General features: G+C 39.6%; 2 protein-coding genes across 6 annotated transcripts; one reads left to right on the plus strand and one right to left on the minus strand.

Moving 5' to 3' along the window:
* Positions 1-3789: 3789 nt before the first annotated feature.
* cdca4 (cell division cycle associated 4) lies at positions 3790-9974 on the minus strand. Of its 2 annotated transcripts, none has more exons than XM_080870332.1 (2): positions 9823-9974; positions 3790-6404 (listed from the first exon to the last, which is right to left on the minus strand). In XM_080870332.1, exon 2 carries the CDS (start codon positions 6393-6395, stop codon positions 5472-5474), a length of 924 nt encoding a protein of 307 aa, XP_080726458.1. In that variant the 5' UTR covers positions 6396-6404; positions 9823-9974; the 3' UTR covers positions 3790-5471. The 2 variants fall into 2 exon arrangements, with proteins under 2 accessions (XP_080726458.1, XP_080726459.1); XM_080870333.1 differs by lacking the exon at positions 9823-9974 and adding an exon at positions 6740-6875.
* A 154-nt stretch (positions 9975-10128) lies between these two features.
* Positions 10129-15666, plus strand: LOC308389153 (uncharacterized protein). Of its 4 annotated transcripts, none has more exons than XR_013970233.1 (5): positions 10129-12162; positions 13066-13208; positions 13915-14079; positions 14157-14291; positions 14682-15666. XR_013970233.1 is itself a non-coding variant. In XM_080870334.1 (5 exons), exons 4-5 carry the CDS (start codon positions 14223-14225, stop codon positions 15302-15304), a joined length of 672 nt encoding a protein of 223 aa, XP_080726460.1. In that variant the 5' UTR covers positions 10129-12162; positions 13066-13208; positions 13915-14079; positions 14157-14222; the 3' UTR covers positions 15305-15666. The 4 variants fall into 4 exon arrangements, 3 of the variants coding, with proteins under 3 accessions (XP_080726460.1, XP_080726462.1, XP_080726461.1); XM_080870334.1 differs by having other exon boundaries at positions 14702-15666; XM_080870336.1 differs by lacking the exon at positions 13066-13208 and having other exon boundaries at positions 14702-15666.
* Positions 15667-20526: the final 4860 nt, after the last annotated feature.

Genomic DNA, 20526 nt, shown 5'->3' on the forward strand with positions numbered 1-20526 from the left:
AAATGTTCAGACATTGATTCATAAAGTTCTCCCATGAATTTACATCTAACAAAGAAGTGAACATTTCTTTTAACAACATTTAATCAACACAGTTTTACCAAACAGACACCAGTGCATCCGTGCTGGAAATATCTAGAAGCCCCAGGTTGCTTTATTGCGTACCTGAACGCAGCATTTTAAAGGGACAAGATGACTCAGAACGGAACGGGAAGGACGTGACCAGAGAGACAGGAAAGGCAAATACCAAATAAGGAAGGTCTTATTCCACCTTATATCTCTTCCTTCTAAATCAGTCACGCTTGTTTCCTCATCTTGTTTCTTTCTTTCATTCTCATCAGCCCCATAGTTTTGTCTTTTTTTTTTAATTGAAATCGTACATTTGCGCGCTTAAAAGATATATTAGTAAAGAAGAAAAAGCAGCTATATAAAACAGAACCAAGATTTCATAGTATTTCATCTTTTACTCGAACACCGATGTACACTTTACTCTTTTAAGCTGAATGTGTAATCAACGGTTATCTAGATTAAGAGAGGAACCTGAAAGCAGCGTGGGAGGGGTGGACTAAAGCTCACTACTGCACACGTTTTTTAAAGGAAGTGTTGCCCTGTGACAGCAGAAGGCACATGTACTTTAAGCATGGTGCTGTGTATTTATAATAAAGGTCAGAGTAGCATCTTTCAGACCTGCTCTCTTAACATCACATGATGTTAACTTTATGAGAGCATTTCTGAAACAGCTCAGATTTTCTGCTTCACATTTATTTATTTTTTCCCCTCTTTTGCTGCTTTTTAAGACACTCGAGCCTCTTTCACCGATGACTGGATTTTTTCCCCTTAGGCTGCCTTTTTGCTGACTCACTGAGAGGCCATTAATCTTTAACTATAAGCTAACCAATTCCAGGCGACAGTCCAGCTTGCAAAGTAAGCTATAATTTTATGAAGAAATTGCTTTTGTCAGGATCAGACAAAACTTCCTTCAGATTTGTGAATATGCAGTTTTCTGAATATGAAAAAGCTCACGTTTTGAAAAGGACAAAATGTGGCTCGACTCTGAACAGGTTTGCTCCAAGTTGCGTTTCGAACACACAATGGTGCTGTTATGTTGAAACCACTGCAACTCTCTCCACATATCTAACGCAGGATCTCACGGTCCAATATCGTCATGTGACAGCACGCGAGAACAAAGGTCTCTCTGCGGCCAGACTGCAGCTGCAAAACATCTAATTCTATTTTAGTGTCATTAAAAAAAATCCTGTATTTGAGGGAACATATACAGACTCAACTGAAAACTCCTTCAAGGCGTCTTTTAGCAGGTCACACGTGGAAGAGCACTGAATGAATCATGCATGATTTGAGCATGATTTTGAGCACCTGTGGCGTGTGTTTTTGCACACACCACAGGTGCACCTCTAGATTTCGAAATGACCAAGAAGTGTGTATAGAGAAGTGTCATTAGGAAAGCTCTATATCAGTACAACTCCATTTAAATTTAAGCATTGATTTATAGCGTGTTTCCACTTTACTTGTTAACAGGTAAATACGGATAGATTAACTAAACAGCTGTTAACTGCAACACAGGTCAACAGCACCTCAAAGTGTGGTCTTCAGAATTCTTGCGAAACAATGATGAATCAGCACCTGTCTCAGTTCAGCAAAAACTAAACCTTTACAGGTAGTTCTTGCAGGATAGTTTCATTAGACTGTTAGTTTTAACCAGCTGTTCCTAATAAACTGAAAACTTTTACAGTTTCTGTATGTGCCAGCGCTGATATAGTGAAAACCAACTTCTGATTGGCTGCCCCTTCAATTCTCACCCCAAGAATACACGGATATAAAATACTCAAGAAATGCTTACCATTCCACCAGACACGCCCCAGAGCTTTTTGTTTGTTTGTTTTAAGCTGTAACCATGTGGACCTGCACAGAACAGATGAGAAGGGCAGGGATAGTATAGAGAATCCAGCCAGCCTTCAAAATAAAAGACCCCATAGAACTTAAATGCTCAGCTTCTGAAAAGCTACCCTTGTGATTTGGAGATATGCCAAGACCAGCAGCTTCGTTAGCTACAACTCTTCAGCTCCTTAATAATTTAAATATCTCATCAGCCAATCACGTTGCAACAGTTTAGGCATGTAGACGTTGTCAAGACGAGCTGCTGAACTTCAACTGAACATCCGGATGGAGATAAAAGGTGATTTAAATTACTATGAACATGTATTTATGGTTTAAATGACCCTGAATCCTCCAATAGTTATGCTGCAATATGCATAGACTGCTGGGGGATTCCCATGATGCATTGAGTATTTCTTCTTCAGTCACCTTTATCACTCACTATGTGTTAGTAGACCTCTGCATTGAATCATACTTATTATTAAACTCTGGCTCTCTTCCACAGCATGTCTTTTAGCCTGTCTTCCTTTTCTCTCCCCTGTCACATGCCCCGTCCCTCCCTGAGCCTGGTCCTGTCAGGCGGTTTCTTCCTGTAAAAGGGAGTTTTTCCTTCCCACTGTTGCCAAAGTGCTTGTTCATAGGAGGTCATATGATTGTTGGGTTTATCGCTGTATGTATTATTGTAGGGTCTACCTTAAAATATAAAGCGCCTTGAGGCAACTGTTGTTGTGATTTGGCGCTGTATAAATAAAATAGAATTGAACTGCTTTGAATGTATTTACAGAGAATAGTCCAATAAGGAAAAAATATCCAGCGAGCATTAGTTCTCTGGGTGGAAATGGATTGGAAAAAGGCTGGTGGTTTAGCCCAGTTTGGGCATTTTAATACCAACTTGGCGTAGTCTAAACACCACAGCTTACCTGAGTGTGGTTGCTGTCCATGGCCGTCTCTTAACGACCACATCTAGTTTCTTCCAACTGGATAACTCACCGTGTCATGGAGCGGAGGTGAGTGGGGCCTCAGTGCTTACACAGTTTTAAGCCGAAGATATTAAAAAGATGTCCACTCTCAGTAACATCACGCAGAGCCAAGACTGGGGAAAAAAATGAGTATGATGCTGTCTGGAGCCTAGGCTTTTCACTCACAGGAATTACTTATTTACATATGCTTTCATTATTCAAAACTTAATATGCATCCTTTACAGTGGCGCTCATATAACAGAAACAGAGAAGCACAAGTCTTCTTTCAGATCCATTTAAAAACCATGACAAATAGTTAACCCTTTAAGACCTACCATAGAACCAAGTCCGCCAGAGCTTATTTTATATTTTTACTTGCTGTAGTGCCATTTTTGGAAGCATTTCAAGTTGCTATACATCAATACAACCATTATAGCCCAAATTTTAATAATGTGTATGCATTAAGTCCACAGTAACTACATAAATTGCAAAAAAGTGCAATAAACTACAAAAAAATTGAAAATCGTTTGTTTTTTTACATATACTTCTACTTGGAGAAATTTAAGAGGTTTATCCCTCAAAACTTTAAATACAAAAAAGTTGCAAAAAATGTAGGAAGTGTTACAAACAGCTGATCAGATCGGCAAAGCGTGTTTCTGGAATATTGTGTTTTTGTTCCTGCAAGCGCTTTTTATGCAATTTTTGCAAAGCTATATGTGGAAGGAAATCGTGACCTAGGACAAGCTGATGGCATAAGATGTAAGTACAACTCCTCCGGTTTCATATGCAAAACAAATTATTGCGCTAGCTTATGCGGTTCCGGTTCTACGGGGATTTAAAAATAGTTACGCAAAACGGAGCGTGCCCGCTCCGACCGGCTTTAAAGAGTTAAACAGTAACATGTCCTGTTGTAAAATAAGGGAAACAAGCACACACAATCAATAGTTGCACCTTTTATTATAAAAAATATTTACAAAGATGCTACAATGTTTTTGTCTTAATATAAAAAAATGCATACATTTTACAACGATAATTAGTCTTTGAAGTTCTAGCTCCCATTCAGACCAGAGTGACATCCTTCAGGAGTGTTGTGGTAAGGTATTAAGCGTGTCGTAATACTGTATTTTAGTCAATACATTTTATTTGCCTGAGTTAATCTCTTCATCACGATAAGGAACAATTTTGAAGAATGCATTTGATTTTCCACATATTTAGGAGAAAGGCAACTGTTTGCATAAAGGAATTAAAGGACATTTGATTTGTATACAGTCATTTTGAAACACATATGACAGAGCTGCATAGTAATTTGAATAGTAACCCGGTTGTTGTTATTACTAATAGTCCTTAAAAAGAAAACTTAGGAATAAATAGGTACTGCATTGGAAACGAAGGGCACAATTTGGATAAATACAATTTCATCGGGCCTCATGGTTGAATTGATAGGTCAACATGGCATGTCTGTACCTTGATAAAATAAATACAATAAATAAAACAACAATAAATTAGATGGGTTAAACACACAGAATTCTTCACTTGGAATAACAAATGAGAGAAAGAAATATGGCTTCTCGATGCAGTTATCACCCCGGGGTTTCTCCAAAATGCGTGAGGAAAAAGCTGCTTATTACTGATATTGGATCCATAATGACAGCAGAGCAGGAAAATTACTTCATTTGTCTCCTGGCTACTGTAAACTTACCAGAAATGACAACTCTTGCTCCTTGTTTGTTGACTGGCAGCAATTTTCCTGCTCTGCGTAAAGCTTTTAAGAAAATGAAAGAACAGCGCCTATAAAGTGAGACGATGCCAGTCCTGACACCTGTTACAGTCGACTATACCAAACCATGGGAAGACACCGTCTTGAGACTGGCTATTAAAATCTTAAAAACCGCTTGGGAGGGAAAAATAATAATATCAAATGATGCCTGCAAAATCCCCCAGCTGTATAATGCAAAAAATATATTTCTATATACACATACGTACATATACATAAATTCCATTCATAATTGCTCAAATCTCTAGGAAAATATGCATTGATTTATAGATTTGGATTTACAATTTGTTCTGGTTTTTGATGCATGTAGTGTGAGGAATTGTTTCTCAGTCCATGTAACAATAAATAGAACTGATGAAATGGCAGAGAATACGGCCAGAAGGAGCTAGCATGACAGAGTGAATGACGGACATAAACACCTAAATAAGAATGCATCATGGTAGTTATAAGGTAATTATCTTTGCCTTCTCACAGATATTGTTGAGTTTTGGATTTCAGAACCAAAGTGGGAAACTAACTGCTTTGCCAACTCACCAGCATAGCTTTTAAATCCCCAGATTTGTTAATTTTACCATCACAATTGTAACTGCCAATTACATTTTATTTTTTATACAAAAAGTCACAACAGCAGATGTTAACCTGCCCAAGTGGCTGTTACAGGAGACTAACTACATCTCTAATACCCCCATCCTCAAATCTACTTGGCTTGCTGTTAATTTCCCATCTTGATCCAAAACATCCAACAATCTCTATGTGTAACAATACCACATACAGAACACACACGTGTACTGTGCATAGTCTGGAAAGAGTCTGTGGCATCAGTACAGACCAGAGGAATGTTCAGAGTTTCAGGATCCCACTATGATCTCCATGATGTGGTCCAGTTCGTTCAGGTCTGACCTGCAGCTTGAGCTGGAGCTCAGGGCCGTGGGCCCATGAGAGGACAGGCTATCGAGCAGATCGTAAGGCCCCATTTTCGGGGCGCTCTGCATGCCTGTCAGCACCGTATCGAGGTCATAGTAAGACGGGTCCACGTCTGAAAACAGTTCCTCGAGCGCAGGGTCAGGGGGCGGCGCTGGGTGCTTGATCTCAAAAGTCCCAAAAACCTGCTCCCCTGTCCTGGAGTCTGCACTTAGGTGGTCCCCGTCTCCCTCCTCTCCCTCTGATACGCACTCCTCGCTGTCCTCCTCCTCTTCTTCCTCCTCGCACTCACCGTCTTCCTCTTCCTCCTCCCAGCAGGGCCCCATGCCAAAGGGACCTGCGAGGTAAGAAGCCGAGGACAGCTGAGGGGAGACGGGTGACAAAGTAGACATGGTGACATCCGTCTCCACATCTCCCTCCATGACCACCTCTTCAGAGTGGTAGCCTTCCTCCACACCGACCACTGCGTAAGGCTTTGGGCTCTGCCCTGCCTGGGCTGCTGGATCAGTCTGTCGGCACAGCACTTCAGTGGCCACCAGGCGGTCGGTGGGACACTGGGCGGCTGCGAGGGCCTGCGTCATTATCTGCCAGGTGCCATCCTGGGTCATTTCCTCCTGGATCTGCCGCACTGTGTTAGCAATTAGAACTGAACGGCAAAGGTTTGGCTCTACCAGCATGTGACAAAGTTGCAGCTTGATGAGCGACATGTCAAGCAGCGACTGCCGCTGCAGACTGTACGACGAAGACAGCATCCGAGCTGCCGCCGAAGGAGCTGCGGGGCCCTGGTCGCCACTGGAGACGGCCTCCTCCCCAGAGTCTGAGAACTTGCGCTTGGTGCCCTTCGGGAACATGTTGTCTCTCTTTTGTGAAGGCGAGGAGACAAAAAAGAAAAAAATCAGTGAGAAACACAATGGCACCACTTGCTTAAATATTAAGAAATGTGCCACACAGACAAACACAAAATGTGTACTGCTGTCAATGTCACTAGCTAAAATAGTTAAAAAGATTAAGTGCCATGTAATTAATTATGTAAATGTGTGATGTCATGAGGCTATGTGGTGTAACATTTGTGTGGACATGAGGGAGCTAGGGCTACAATCTGCTGAACTGCAGCTGTGACTTTACAAATAAACTACAGGCTTACTCTACAGTAAACAAATAATTGTTGTAGTTTTTTTCTTAAAGTTTGCTATACCTTTCCTGTTGAGAGGCACAGGCAATAGCAATGCAGCTTGGTCCCGGCTGCAACGCTTCAAGTACTTTTGTACGAGCGACAAGCAGCTTTTGTTCAGCACCATTTCTGCCCATTTTAGGCCAGTCTGAGGCAAGACTCCTGCTGGGCGGAACAACCACACTTTTAACAGACCACTGAGCCACCGAAAATAGCATGGTTACCGACTAAATGCGGACACTGCATCAAAGTAAGCACAGACTACAGAGACCTCTGTCAGAAAACAAAAACAGCACTCAAGTTAATTAGTGCATTTATTTTCTTTCCCCCACTGCCACCTGTGATCAAGAAAATCAAAAAGATATCCTAATCAATAAGGGTGCTTTCAAGGGGGTAAAAGTGACAAGGATATGGAAAGTAACAGCATTTACAATTCACAGTACAATGTACCACCATGAGCCACTAATATTTACAAGGGATATCAGGTTTCCAGGTCTACGCACGCGACGCTTCAAAAACTAGCAGAACAAGATTTTCACTTTCTCTTCACTGAGGAGGGGAAGAAAAGCACAGTCAACTTCCTCATTAAATACCACTTCAACACACACATGTCTTACAGGAACAAAACAATACTCCCGCTAATGTTAAAGGCCCCTCTGACTCCCAAAAATAAATGGGATGCAAGTGAATAGGAGACTGAGCTCCAAACAGCAGCCTGTGGCATTTAATTTTCCATCAGACAGAAAAACAGTATGCGCAGTGTCCGGCTGTCTCCTCTGTGTTAAACCTGTGGGCAGGGCATTTGGGTCAATGATTCCAGTTGCTTCAAATTTCTATTTGTGATATACATTTTTTTTTTAAAAGGGAAAAAAAGAAAACACAAAATTTTAAAAATCAGTACAATGAAAAACAACACTGATTCATGTTTAGCGTTAGGATTCACAGGGCACAATTCACAGAGAGGGTTGGATCACTTTACAGAAATTTCCTGTTTTTCAGGAACTAGGAATCAAAAAGAAACTACCATGCCCAAGACACTGCTGTTACTGTCATAAATCATCTCTACACCAAATTATCATTTTTATTTTAGGATGCCAGGCCAAACTAAGGCCCATAATCTGTGCAAATTACATATTTTAACATTGACACAGTGTGTAGTCAGGGGTGTTGTGCAATAGCATACTGACAAAAACTAGTAAAACAACAACCTTGTGAGTTCACATTTAATAGAAAAGTATACATCTAAATTGCTGATCAATCAGATCACCACATTTTCAAAAAGTTACAATCCATGCCAAAAGGAAAAAATAAAGAGAAGTGGCTCGTAAGTACAATTAAAGGCTTGGGAGCCTGGAGGTCTTTGAGTCCTCGTAATCATAGAATAACATTTCCTGACAGTGGACAGAATAAAGGGGGGAAAAGGTAATTTATGAAGATACCCGGAGATCTAAAATGAAAAGGGTGAGAAAACGATTACGGACGTATGTTGTCTTCTTATGTGGTGCAATAATACTGGCCCCTGTTAAATAAGAGACACTAGAGAGAACTACCTCCTTAAAGAAAAAAAAATAAAAGGAAAAAAAAAGACATTAAATAGAAACAGGAAGAACTACAACCTGAGAGACGGATCACTGCACACAGAAGAGAAAACAGTTTTGGACATGACAACTTTTTTTTTTTTTAACATTTATACTGATAATTGTTTTCGAACACCCTATAGTTTAGCATTTTTAAAGCTTAAGGATTCTACTCTGAAATTAGAATTACATTCCTGAAAACAATAAGAAAAACAGCCATTCATATATAGGTCATATATAAAATAAGACTGAAAGCGAGTTATGTCCTAACCAGTCTGATCAGTCATCTGTAGCAGGCAACATACACAGTGCGTTGTGTTTTTCCACTGTGGGACATGTAAACAACTACAATCTCATACAATCAATTCCCTAAATGTTCTTACATTTTAACCACTTAAAACACTTTCAATCAAGATAATATTGACAGATAACCTAACATGAGCACTAAATAACAACCAAACTCCTGATAATAACATCTCGATCTGCAAGTGAACATTTTTTAAAAAGATTTACTTACTTTACCAATAAGAATGTATTGATTTTAAAACCCAAAGTGATCTGCTACAGACGCTTAATTTTAATGACTGATATCGAGCTCATACTCAGTTAAATAGTATTTATTTACACCTGCACATTAATGTTGATGTATTAAACTTAGTCGCACATTTTTTAACACGATTTCACAAAAATGCTGACATATGTGGTGTTCAAAAACTTCTCACATATCAGGAAATAAGTGCGGGGGGGGGAGACAATCACCTCGTGTAAATCAGTACTTTATTCTGATGCTGACATTACAGTTGTATTTACGTCAGACAGACAGTGTCACTAAACTGGATTTAAAACAGTTTAAATACATTCACTAAACTAAGTGTTTTCTACTTTGCTAGGAAGCAGAAGCCAAACAAAATTCAGCCCCGTTTTACGTCAATGGTTCTTAGCATGGCCCATCCCCCACCACTTTCACAGCCTGCCGTACTAAATGAATAAACACATTTTTAAAAAGCACTGCTTACATTTTTCCCACTTCCCCCTCAAATACATAGTGCTACCACTGCCAGTCGCCAAATTAAAACCGCTAGAATAGCTGTAAAAAGCGACGGAGAGCTTCTGGCCGTGACTACCGCATGCTTTTGTCTTTTCAGCATCAGAGCTACCGAGCGACAATGAGGCCATTTTGCGCTAGTAGCTAACAGTTAGCCGGCCGGCTATGCTACAGACGGAATTTACACTTCTGGGTTGCCGCTAGCTAGCATAAAATGTTCCGTGAAAAAAAAATGCCTCCAAGGAGGCACAAAACCCTCGGCATTCGTTTGGAAACTTCCTCTTACATAAAACGAATGCTAGCGAACGTAAAGCTAATTAGCTAAAAGCGCCCACCCACCCACAGTCCGCGGTCCTTCCTCCTTTCTAGCCAAAAACAAGAGTTTTCGCCACGGCGGGGCTGTTAAGTTCCCCAAAAACAACACACGGTCACCCGGGTGGCTGGTTAAAAACACTATCGTCGGGTGCTTCAGTAGCCGTACTCACCTCGTGTTTGTGTTAATTTAATTCCCGTCTCGGTCATAGGATCGACAGCAGAGAAAGCGGAGATCAGGTTCAGATGAGATCATTCATGCCACGGCTTCAAAAACTGAACTACCTCTGTCCTGCTGCTGCTGCGGAGCGGACGACAGGAGGGGAAGGAAGGGAGGGGGAGGGGAGCCGACAAAAGCCAGCCATATGCCTGGGATTCCTCTCTAATGATTTCTCCCTGCTTTTCTCTCCTACTAATGCTTCAACAAACAAGCCAAAGCCCGATGCTGGCTTCAAGAACAAGATGTAGAAGATCTGATGATGTTCTGGTTACTCTTTGTGTATTGACGCTGCGTTTACCGCTGGCCTTTTTAACAAGAAAAACAATCTGTGGTGAGGGGAATTATACCCAGTCATGGAAAGTGACTAAGAAACACGAATTTACTCCGATACATAACTAGTATGTATGAGGTTATCGCGACATTTAGGTGTTATGCCTTTTGTTTATAGCGAATTATTTTACTTCTGATTTCACTGTCTTTAACTGACAGTTGCAACTACCAGTTTACTGAAACATATAAAAGGCTGGCTGGCGACAAACCTTTTGGCTTTTATTGTGCAGGAAGTTAGAAATCACATATGATCTTAAGTTGTTTAACTGAATTAGTTTAATACTTTAAGAGGTAAAATGACAAAATACTTATTCAAACAAACATAAATTAGAACGAAATCCCTACAAGAGAATGCAATATTGTTTAGCAAAACATCATTTTTCTGTGTTTGTACTTTGTTAATTATCTTATAACCTTTTTACTCACTGTATGAATTATGAGCACTTACACTGTGGATTCAACCTCCAGTAATACTACAGTTCTACACTGACACAAATATCAAAACGCAACCCAGTTTATTAATAAATAATAAAAATAGAAAATGCTTAATAGAAAATTGTAACAAGAAACCGATTATTCTATTTATATAATATTAAAAAATAGTCTTTAACCACTCCTAATTTCTTTATATTTTGTTAGGGAAATGGGAAATAGGTGACATGAGTTATTGAAAATTGTGCAAATACAAATATAGCTCATACAACAAAAACTGAATGTGCACAATCCTAATAAACTTAGAAGTCAATATTTGGTAAGACCGCTTTTATTCTTCAGCACAGCCTAAAATCTCTTAGGCAAACTTTCTTGTGATTTCATTAAGTAGGAATAGGAATAATCAGGAATAGTTCTCCAGGCTTCTTCAAGGACACTCAAAGCTCTTCTTTGGCTGCCTATCGTTCTGTTTCCTGTAAAGATGATCCCACACTGCTTCAACAATGTTGAGGTCCAGGCTCTGGGAAGGCCAATCCAGCACTGATAGTGTTCCACAGTGCGTTGCCACCGATTTTCAATTATTCTGTAAATTGTCATACCCTCATAGCCCTTTCTTCCTGTTTCCTTCCTTAAGAATGGCTTCATGATTGTCACCCTACACTCAGAAAAATTATGGTTCTTAAATGGTTCTTCAGATGTCTTCATGGTTCTTTAAAGAACCATCATACGTCAAAGAACCTTTTTATTTTGTGGATGGTTCTTCAGCTATTACAAATGGTTCTTTAAAGAACAAAAGGTTCTTCATCCTTAGCAATCTAAGTTTGATGGTGTAAATGGCATAAATATTTATTCACTATAATGAGGCTGTGAATTATACTGTGTGTTTTCTTTGTGTGCATGTGTGTGCGAAGGGGGAGGGCGGGATACCTGGCAATAGGAAGCTGAATATTCAAATAAAAGTTAGAAATATTTGCAAACAGTAGACACAATACACACATTCAAATACTGTACTTTAGTTTTAAATTTTAATAAAGCATTACTATTTTCTACTCCAAGGCATTGCTTTTGAGATTATTATATATTTTTGAAAATATAGCATAATGATAATACTAGTTATTGTAAACTTTACAAACCACCCAGCAGTATGTAAAGTCAAATTATAAAATACAAGTAAATAACAATTGCAGAACAGAATGTCAGTGTAATGAACACACACTTCGTTTTGACAAAGCGCACAGCTTAGGTAAATGATCTGAGTAGTTGTTCATCACTGAGCAATTTGTTAATATGTGTTTCGAGCCAAATAAATGACAGGGAGAGAGAGAGTGACGTCAGAACACGTCATACTATAACCTCCCGGGAGCGGACGGAGGGGTCCGTCGTTGGGATGCGCATGCGCAGACAGAGTGTGCGAGCGGCGGGCCTTGACCTTTCGGGAAAAAAAACCTCACGGACGGTGACAGCGAAACGGATAACAGTCTTCAGTACCTGCTGGACTTTGAAGCTGTGGATTCTGGGACTGTTGGAAAAGGTAAAACATTTTCATTAAAACCTTATTACTGTTTTGTTTTTGTTACTCGTCATTGTAGCTTGCTGTTAATGTTGTGCTAACAGTAGCGATTAGCTAGATACGTTAGCCGTTGATGTCAGCGCAATTTAGTATCCAACTGTTATAATTAAGTGAAGCTGCTCCCAGCTAATTTGAACCTTTGGCTTCTAAAATATGTGGTTCAATTGCGTGCTGCGTATATAACCTAATGTCAGCTAGACCGAAATTAAAATTTAATATATTGTTAAAGTCACTAAAATGGCGCCTGAAGCCTGTTGTGGCGTGAGCTCTGTGTCTGCTCTAGAAACTCTGAAATTCTGTAGATCTGAGCCGTACATTAAATACTCACATGAACCTGTACTTTGAATTCTGTATGAGCTGTATAAAATGCAGCTATGCATAAGAGTTTTGAATGAATAATTCGATTAGATAACTCTTTATTGTCTAATCAAATTATATAGAAATGAATATAAATGTGACATGAGAAGGTGTCTTTGACTGTTCCTGCATAACTTAGTTTCGGACTAGTTGACAAGTTATGCTCCGGTCATTTGATGTTTCCAAGATAGATGTTCTTTTGTAATATAGTTAATTTTTTTTTTTTTATATTTCATTTATCCACCATCATAAATCATACATACAAGCTAAGAAGAGGTCGTTATACTAACAAGAGGTATCAACGCTGGGCCAAAGTTCAGCACATGGGTAAAGTTTGTAATCCAGCCAGGGTGTAAATATCACTCAGCAGCCAGAGCTGAAGCAGGTAGCATCAACACATAAATCTACTCTACCCGGCTTAAATCACAAGAGCACCTCTGACCAAAAAGCTGTAGATTTTTCTTGTTTGCACAAATTAATCCAGATTCACATTAATTGTGTTCACAGCTCCAACAAAATGAGGAAGAGGAGGGGGAGAAACACAATTAGGTTGAATTACAATTGGATGGAAGGCGAGGACAAGGAGAAGGAAGCTTAGGATGAGGAGGAAGAGAAGCAGCAGGAGCATCTTTAGGGCTCCCTATGATGAGGTTTGTTTCATTAATATGGTCCTCTCACAAAGAAAGATGACTTGTTTTAGTTCACCTACTTCCTGTATTAAATAGTGATGTGCAAAATGTTGTGAAAAACCATGGAGCAGGTACGTATAGTGCATCTGCAGGTAAATGAACATCAAATCTCTAAGACAGACTGAAATCTGTATATTTATCACCCTTATGATAAAACCCACGTCAGCCATTGGTTTATGGACTTTGTATTTTGAAGCCTCAACATTTGCTTTATTGCTGTTGCTATGTTGGGACCATATTAGGATGAGGGATCAGAATCTGGAGTCATGCACACTATTGTTTCATTTAGTGTGTATCCATAAGATTCGTACAGCAGATCCAAGTTGTGCCTTGAAAACAGGAAAGTCGTCTGCATAGAGGAGAACTGTAATAGCAGGCTTTTACAAAGTGAGGCTTTGTGCTCACATTTGCTGCAAACACTCATTTTACCCTGTTTTGATGCAGATTTCACTTGAAATCAGGCAAGAACTGGACTTATTTTTTATGTGTTCTTGTGAATTAATTGTGTATCGCATATGTTTGATTTGACTTTCTGCAAGACAACAGTCGTCCACTGGCCAAAAAAGTTTTCCAAATACCTCCACGTGATCTAGCCTGGATTTAGAAAAGAATAGCACAAAAAATCTGCACCTCCTGCTTCAGATGAAATTTGTGTTTGTGTGTTCAGAGGCAGCGGTGAGAGGGGAGACCTCGGCTCATCCAGCTGGAGAGCCTGACCAGGACGAGTCGAACATTAACTCAGCTCTTCCAGGGCACCCTGCAGACTCGGCTGTTGGCAACAACGAGGGATGACGTGAACGCCAAACAGGAGTCCATCACAGGTCAACTGCAGGTATGCGAGTCAGACCTTCTGAGGAGGGTTTCACTTCTCTCTCTTCTTTATAATTGACTCTTTTCTCTCTCTTTCAGCTCCTTGTCTCAGAGTGGGAGGGGTTTGAAGCACAAAGGGAGGAACTTGTCGTTTGGTTGGCTGATATGGATGTCTGCCTGAGTGAGGTTGACCAGCTGACAGGAAACACCAGTGAAAAACTGAAACAACTGCAGGTGTGGGCTTGTTTTGATATGACATATATTTGATATGATACATACGTCAGAGACATTATCCTAAACTGAACTAACAAAGGACCATGAGTACAACATGAAACGTACATTACATAGCGTAAGGCTGAAGTTCATTGATCATTTTAATCATAAACTTGTTGAAATATTTTTACTGAACATGCAAACATCTGCTGATGAAAATGTGTTGATTTATTGGTCTGTTATGAAGCTATTGCTATTTCTAATGTGTTTTATCACTTTCTGATGTTTTATTAATTAAACAATACATGTATTATTTGTTGTGTTATCTGTAGCTATAGTATTTATATATATTTATTTATAGTATAGCAAATATATTTAATTATTACTGTTTAAAACACTAACTGACCCAAGACTTTGTGGACTGGTGCCAGCTGAACTACCTCCAGATCAACGCCAGTAAAACCAAGGAACTGGTGGTAGACTTCCGCAGGCACAAGCATTCTCCACTGCAACCACTGAACATCCAAGGTATGGACATTGAGGCTGTGGACAGCTACAGGTACCTTGGTGTTCATCTGAACAATAGACTGGACTGGACTCATAACTCAGACGCCCTCTACAGGAAAGGGCAGAGCAGGCTGTACCTGCTGCGGAGACTCAGGTCGTTTGGAGTGGAGGGCCCACTCCTGAAGAAATTCTATGACTCTGTGGTGGCTTCTGCTATCTTTTATGGCGTGGTCTGCTGGGGCGGCAGCATCTCTGCTGGGGACAGGAAGAGACTGAACAGGGTGATCCGAAGGGCCAGCTCTGTTCTAGGATGCCCTCTGGACCCAGTGGAGGTGGTGAGTGACAGGAGAACGGCGGCTAAGCTGTCATCCCTGATGGACAACATCTCCCACCCCATGCAGCAGACTGTGACAGCACTGAGCAGCTCCTTCAGTGGGAGACTGCGGCACCCACGGTGTGGGACGGAGAGATTTCGCAGGTCTTTCCTCCCCACTGCTGTCAGACTCCATAATAAAGACTTTAACTGATCAAGCACACACATCCATACATATGCAATAATACTAAGTGCAATAATCCTTTCTGTCATCGTTGTATTTTTACTCAGTTGTATATAGTATTTGTATTCTATTCTTATCTTATTGTATATTTATTTTATTTTATTCTACTGTATATAGTATTCTATTCTGTACAGTTGTGTACTGTATTTATTCTTATTGTATTCTAATTTTTGCCTCATAACTTTTGCACTGTCCACTTCCTGCTGTGACAAAACAAATTTCCCACGTGTGGGACTAATAAAGGCTATCTTATCTTAATATGTGACATGTATTAGTAGTGATGTTGTGCTGAGGGTTAAAATGCCTTTTTGTCTTTTGGTAACTACAAAATGACAATAAACCATTAATATATGTCTATGCTGTGCTAGTATTTATTTTGCCCTACTCAAATTCAATTTATGATGCATTTTATTTTGAAAGATTTAAAATGGTTTTTTAAAGAACCACTCAAAAAGGTTCTTTAAAATGGTTCTTTTAAAGAACCATTTGAAGGACCTTTTTAAAAATGGTTCTTTAAAGAACCATTTTTAAAAAGGTTCTTTGAAAAACCATTAAAGGTGCCCCAAAGAACCATTTCTTGATGGTTCTTTGGGGCACCTTTAAAGGTTCTTCAATGAACCACTGAAAGAAATGGTTCTTCAAAGAACCATTGTTTGAAAGGTTCTTTGTGGCACCAAAAAGGTTCTTCTATGGCATCAGTCTAAAGAACCACTTTTGGTTCCAGTTGGCACCTTTATTTTTCTGAGTGTACCATTGAGACCGTTTCTGATGAGGCTTTGGCAAACTTTAGATGGATCAAGTAAAGTGCCAGATATGTTTCTCAGGTCCTTTGTCATGTCTTTGCTGATTTTTTTCCCATTTCTTTCAATCTGACACTTCTTTTTTTGTTTTCATATTCCACTTGTCTAGTTTCCTCAAATATTTTAATGTCACTTCTTTGATATGCCACCTTTTTAGCTAAAACTGCTTTTTTAATGCCTGTGATACTGTATGATACTATGGCATTTTACACTTAAAGCTGCAATGTAAAATTGGTTATGTGTATAGAAAACAGTGGCTGAGCCCATCAGTTAGATGGGTTTATATGTTTGAATTGTCGGTTTTCTTGTCAAATAATAAGTCAGGTGTTAAGCACCTTAACAAGGAATAAAACATTCTTCTGAAAGTAGTCAGGAACAAGGAGCGGACTGAAAATGAAAGAAGAATTTGCTTCAGAAAGTCAGAAGAACTATTGCTCAAGACCAGTTTATGAAAATAACAAGAATGTCTGGCTTCTTGGAAGTGAAATGAGGGGTGACTCAATACTGTTGCACAGTACTGTATTTATTTATTTATTTTTAAATGAAATAATTCTTCTTTTTTAATTTGATGCCACTGAAAACTAAAGGCACCTGGTGGAACATCTCTCTATACTAATTAGGTTTGTTGGCAGCGGGTCAGTAACATGACTGGGTTTAAAAACACTGCCACACATGCAGACTGAGCCTCTGGTAGTTGTGGTCAGAACTAACACACCACATTTTGGGTAATAGTGCGTGGATCTTACCCAGTGAGGTGTAAACATGGTTTATACATGTTATGTCTGTTGAGACCGCAATAATAAAATCATTTTGCTCAACCCCGAACAGTTACTCTGCTTTATTTTGAATGGCACTGGTCCATTATGAGTCAAATTTGAATAAAGCCTTTGAATAAAGTTCAAATGGTGTCAACTGATTTAGATAGTAAAATAACAGAAACCATAGTTTTACACTTAATACATGGCAAAAAAGGTATATACTTGTTGAGTCACTGCATGCTCTGTTTTCAACAAGTCAAACAAACAAAATCCATCTAAGCTTTTTCCTTTTGGTGGTGAGGGGCACAAAAGGACTTGCTTTTGCTTATGCTCGTATTTTCTTAAAATGGTAAAGAAATCATTCTGGTGGGGTAACAAGAAGTCAGCTGGTTTCAGTAGCTGATCGAACCGCTTTTAATCCTTTGTAGTTGGGTCTAATTTAACTCAGTGCAACATTTTTTCTTATTTTCACCTTTTCTGTCTTGTTTATGCGGACAGACACTTAAAAGAAATGTCTTTGGTAATATATTGTATTGATAACCTTTGGAAATATTTCCATTCACGGGAAATTGTAATGCAATGACAGACAGATGCAAAGAACACTAAGTTTTATACTTTCCCTGTGTACTAAAGAAATCAGAGATCTGATTACAAACTGCGACAGACTGGCGACCTGTCCAGGGTGTACCCCGCCTCTCGCCCTATGACAGCTGGGATAGGCTCCAGCACCCCCTGCGACCCTGAAAAGGATAAGCGGAAGCGAATGGATGGATGATTACAAATCCATAATAAGTCCAGAAAAAGACAATAAAGTCAAGTTCAAATATGATCACATGTGATTTTCCATCTCACTAGAGATCACTTTGATAAGAACGCTGCATGAACAGTATTTTAGAATTGTGTATTTTGCTCATTGATGGTTGTTTTTTAAGCTTCTAAACTGCAGGTTTAATAAGTAGTTAAACTGCACTTTGTTTATATCTTCCCAAATCAGTAGCAGCCACATTTGGAGGCTTTTCATTAGTGTTTTTTAAGACCCTTTAATTCTGATTGGTGTAATTACCAGTAATTATCATCGCTAATGATGCTTATTACCTCTGCCTCTGGATGTTTTCATTTGCAGCAATGGTAATTAGCTTACAGTGGGGCAAAAAAGTATTTAGTCAGCCACCGATTGTGCAAGTTCCCCCACTTAAAATGATGACAGAGGTCAGTAATTTGCACCAGAGGTACACTTCAACTGTGAGAGACAGAATGTGAAAAAAAAATCCATGAATCCACATGGTAGGATTTGTAAAGAATTTATTGGTAAATCAGGGTGGAAAATAAGTATTTGGTCACCTCAAACAAGGAAAATCTCTGGCTCTCACAGACCTGTAACGTCTTCTGTAAGAAGCTTTTCTGTCCCCCACTCGTTACCTGTATGAATGGCACCTGTTTGAACTCATCATCTGTATAAAAGACACCTGTCCACAGCCTCAAACAGTCAGACTCCAAACTCTGCCATGGCCAAGACCAAAGAGCTTTCGAAGGACACCAGGAAAAGTATTGTAGACCTGCACCAGACTGGGAAGAGTGAATCTACAATAGGCAAGCAGCTTGGTGTGAAAAAAATCAACTGTGGGAGCAATCATCAGAAAATGGAAGACATACAAGACCACTGATAATCTCCCTCGATCTGGGGCTCCACGCAAGATCTCATCCCGTGGGGTCAAAATGATCATGAGAACGGTGAGCAAAGATCCCAGAACCACACGGGGGGACCTGGTGAATGACCTGCAGAGAGCTGGGACCAAAGTAACAAAGGTCACCATCAGTAACACACTACAACGGCAGGGAATCAAATCCCGCAGTGCCAGACGTGTCCCGCTGCTGAAGCCAGTGCATGTCCAGGCCCGTCTGAAGTTTGCCAGAGAGCACATGGATGATACAGCAGAGGATTGGGAGAATGTCATGTGGTCAGATGAAACCAAAGTAGAACTTTTTGGTATAAACTCAACTCGTCGTGTTTGGAGGAAGAAGAATACTGAGTTGCATCCCAAGAACACCATACCTACTGTGAAGCATGGGGGTGGAAACATCATGCTATGGGGCTGTTTTTCTGCCAAGGGGACAGGATGACTGATCCGTGTTAAGGACAGAATGAATGGGGCCATGTATCGTGAGATTTTGAGCCAAAACCTCCTTCCATCAGTGAGAACTTTGAAGATGAAACGAGGCTGGGTCTTCCAACATGACAATGATCCAAAACACACCGCCCGGGCAACAAAGGAGTAAGAAGCATTTGAAAGTCCTGGAGTGGCCTAGCCAGTCTCCAGACCTCAACCCCATAGAAAATCTGTGGCGGGAGTTGAAAGTCCGTGTTGCTCGGCGACAGCCCCAAAACATCACTGCTCTCGAGAAGATCTGCATGGAGGAATGGGCCAAAATACCAGCTACTGTGTGTGCAAACCTGGTAAAGACCTATAGTAAACGTTTGACCTCTGTTATTGCCAACAAAGGTTATGTTACAAAGTATTGAGTTGTATTTTTGTTATTGACCAAATACTTATTTTCCACCCTGATTTACGAATAAATTCTTTACAAATCCTACCATGTGGATTCATGGATTTTTTTTCACATTCTGTCTCTCACAGTTGAAGTGTACCTCTGGTGCAAATTACTGACCTCTGTCATCATTTTAGGTGGGGGAACTTGCACAATCGGTGGCTGACTAAATACTTTTTTGCCCCACTGTATCTACATCCCTGTTACCAGTACCTAGACAGACTTTTAAATCCTCGAGCCTCCAACATCTAGCTACTGATCTGTAACCTTTTTGGAACAATTATTAGACTTGACACAAAAAACAGAAGGTGGGGCTACTTTTTGGATAAGACAGATAATAAGAGTTAATTTAACTTATTAGAGGATATAACTTATTATTAAGTTACATACCAAACGCCAACTTTAGCAAGGTACACCTTGCTAGTCCCAGGTTAGCCCCCTTTTGCTATAAAAACTGTTTTAATTCTTCGTGGCACTAATCCAAAATGGTGCTGGAAAATTTCCTCTGAGATATTGGTGCATATTGAAGTGACAGTATCACACAGTTGCTGTTCATTTATCGGCTGCGTGTCACCACAACCACCTCTCAAAGGTGCCCTATTATCACAATTTTTGGAAGAATATTATTAACCAAAATGGATAGTTTATCTAGATTTATATATCCAGCTTACTCTTTATCAATATCAAATAAAGTTATTAAAACAATTAATAGCTTGAATTTTAATTTTATTTGGAGGAATAAGTGCCATTATATATCTAAAGATGATTTGGTTAAACCATACACTGAAGGTGGTGGAAACACAATTGACTTTGATATAATGAATGGTGTTTTGAAACTTATATGGTTAAAATCCTTCCTAAATAATCCACACTCCATTTGGTTTTTTATACCAAGTAAGGTCTTTAACACACTGGGGGGTATCGATTTTCTCCTAAAGTGTGACTTTGAAATTACTAAGCTACCTGTTAAACTCTCTGAATTCCATAAACAGGTCCTTCTTTATTGGAAAATGTTATTTAAACATGATTTCACTCCACATAATAGCCCAATTTGGAACAATTGATATATACTGACAAATAGAAAATT

Source organism: Rhamphochromis sp. 'chilingali' (genome assembly GCF_963969265.1).
Source record: "Rhamphochromis sp. 'chilingali' genome assembly, chromosome: 21".
NCBI lineage: Eukaryota > Metazoa > Chordata > Actinopteri > Cichliformes > Cichlidae > Rhamphochromis > Rhamphochromis sp. 'chilingali'.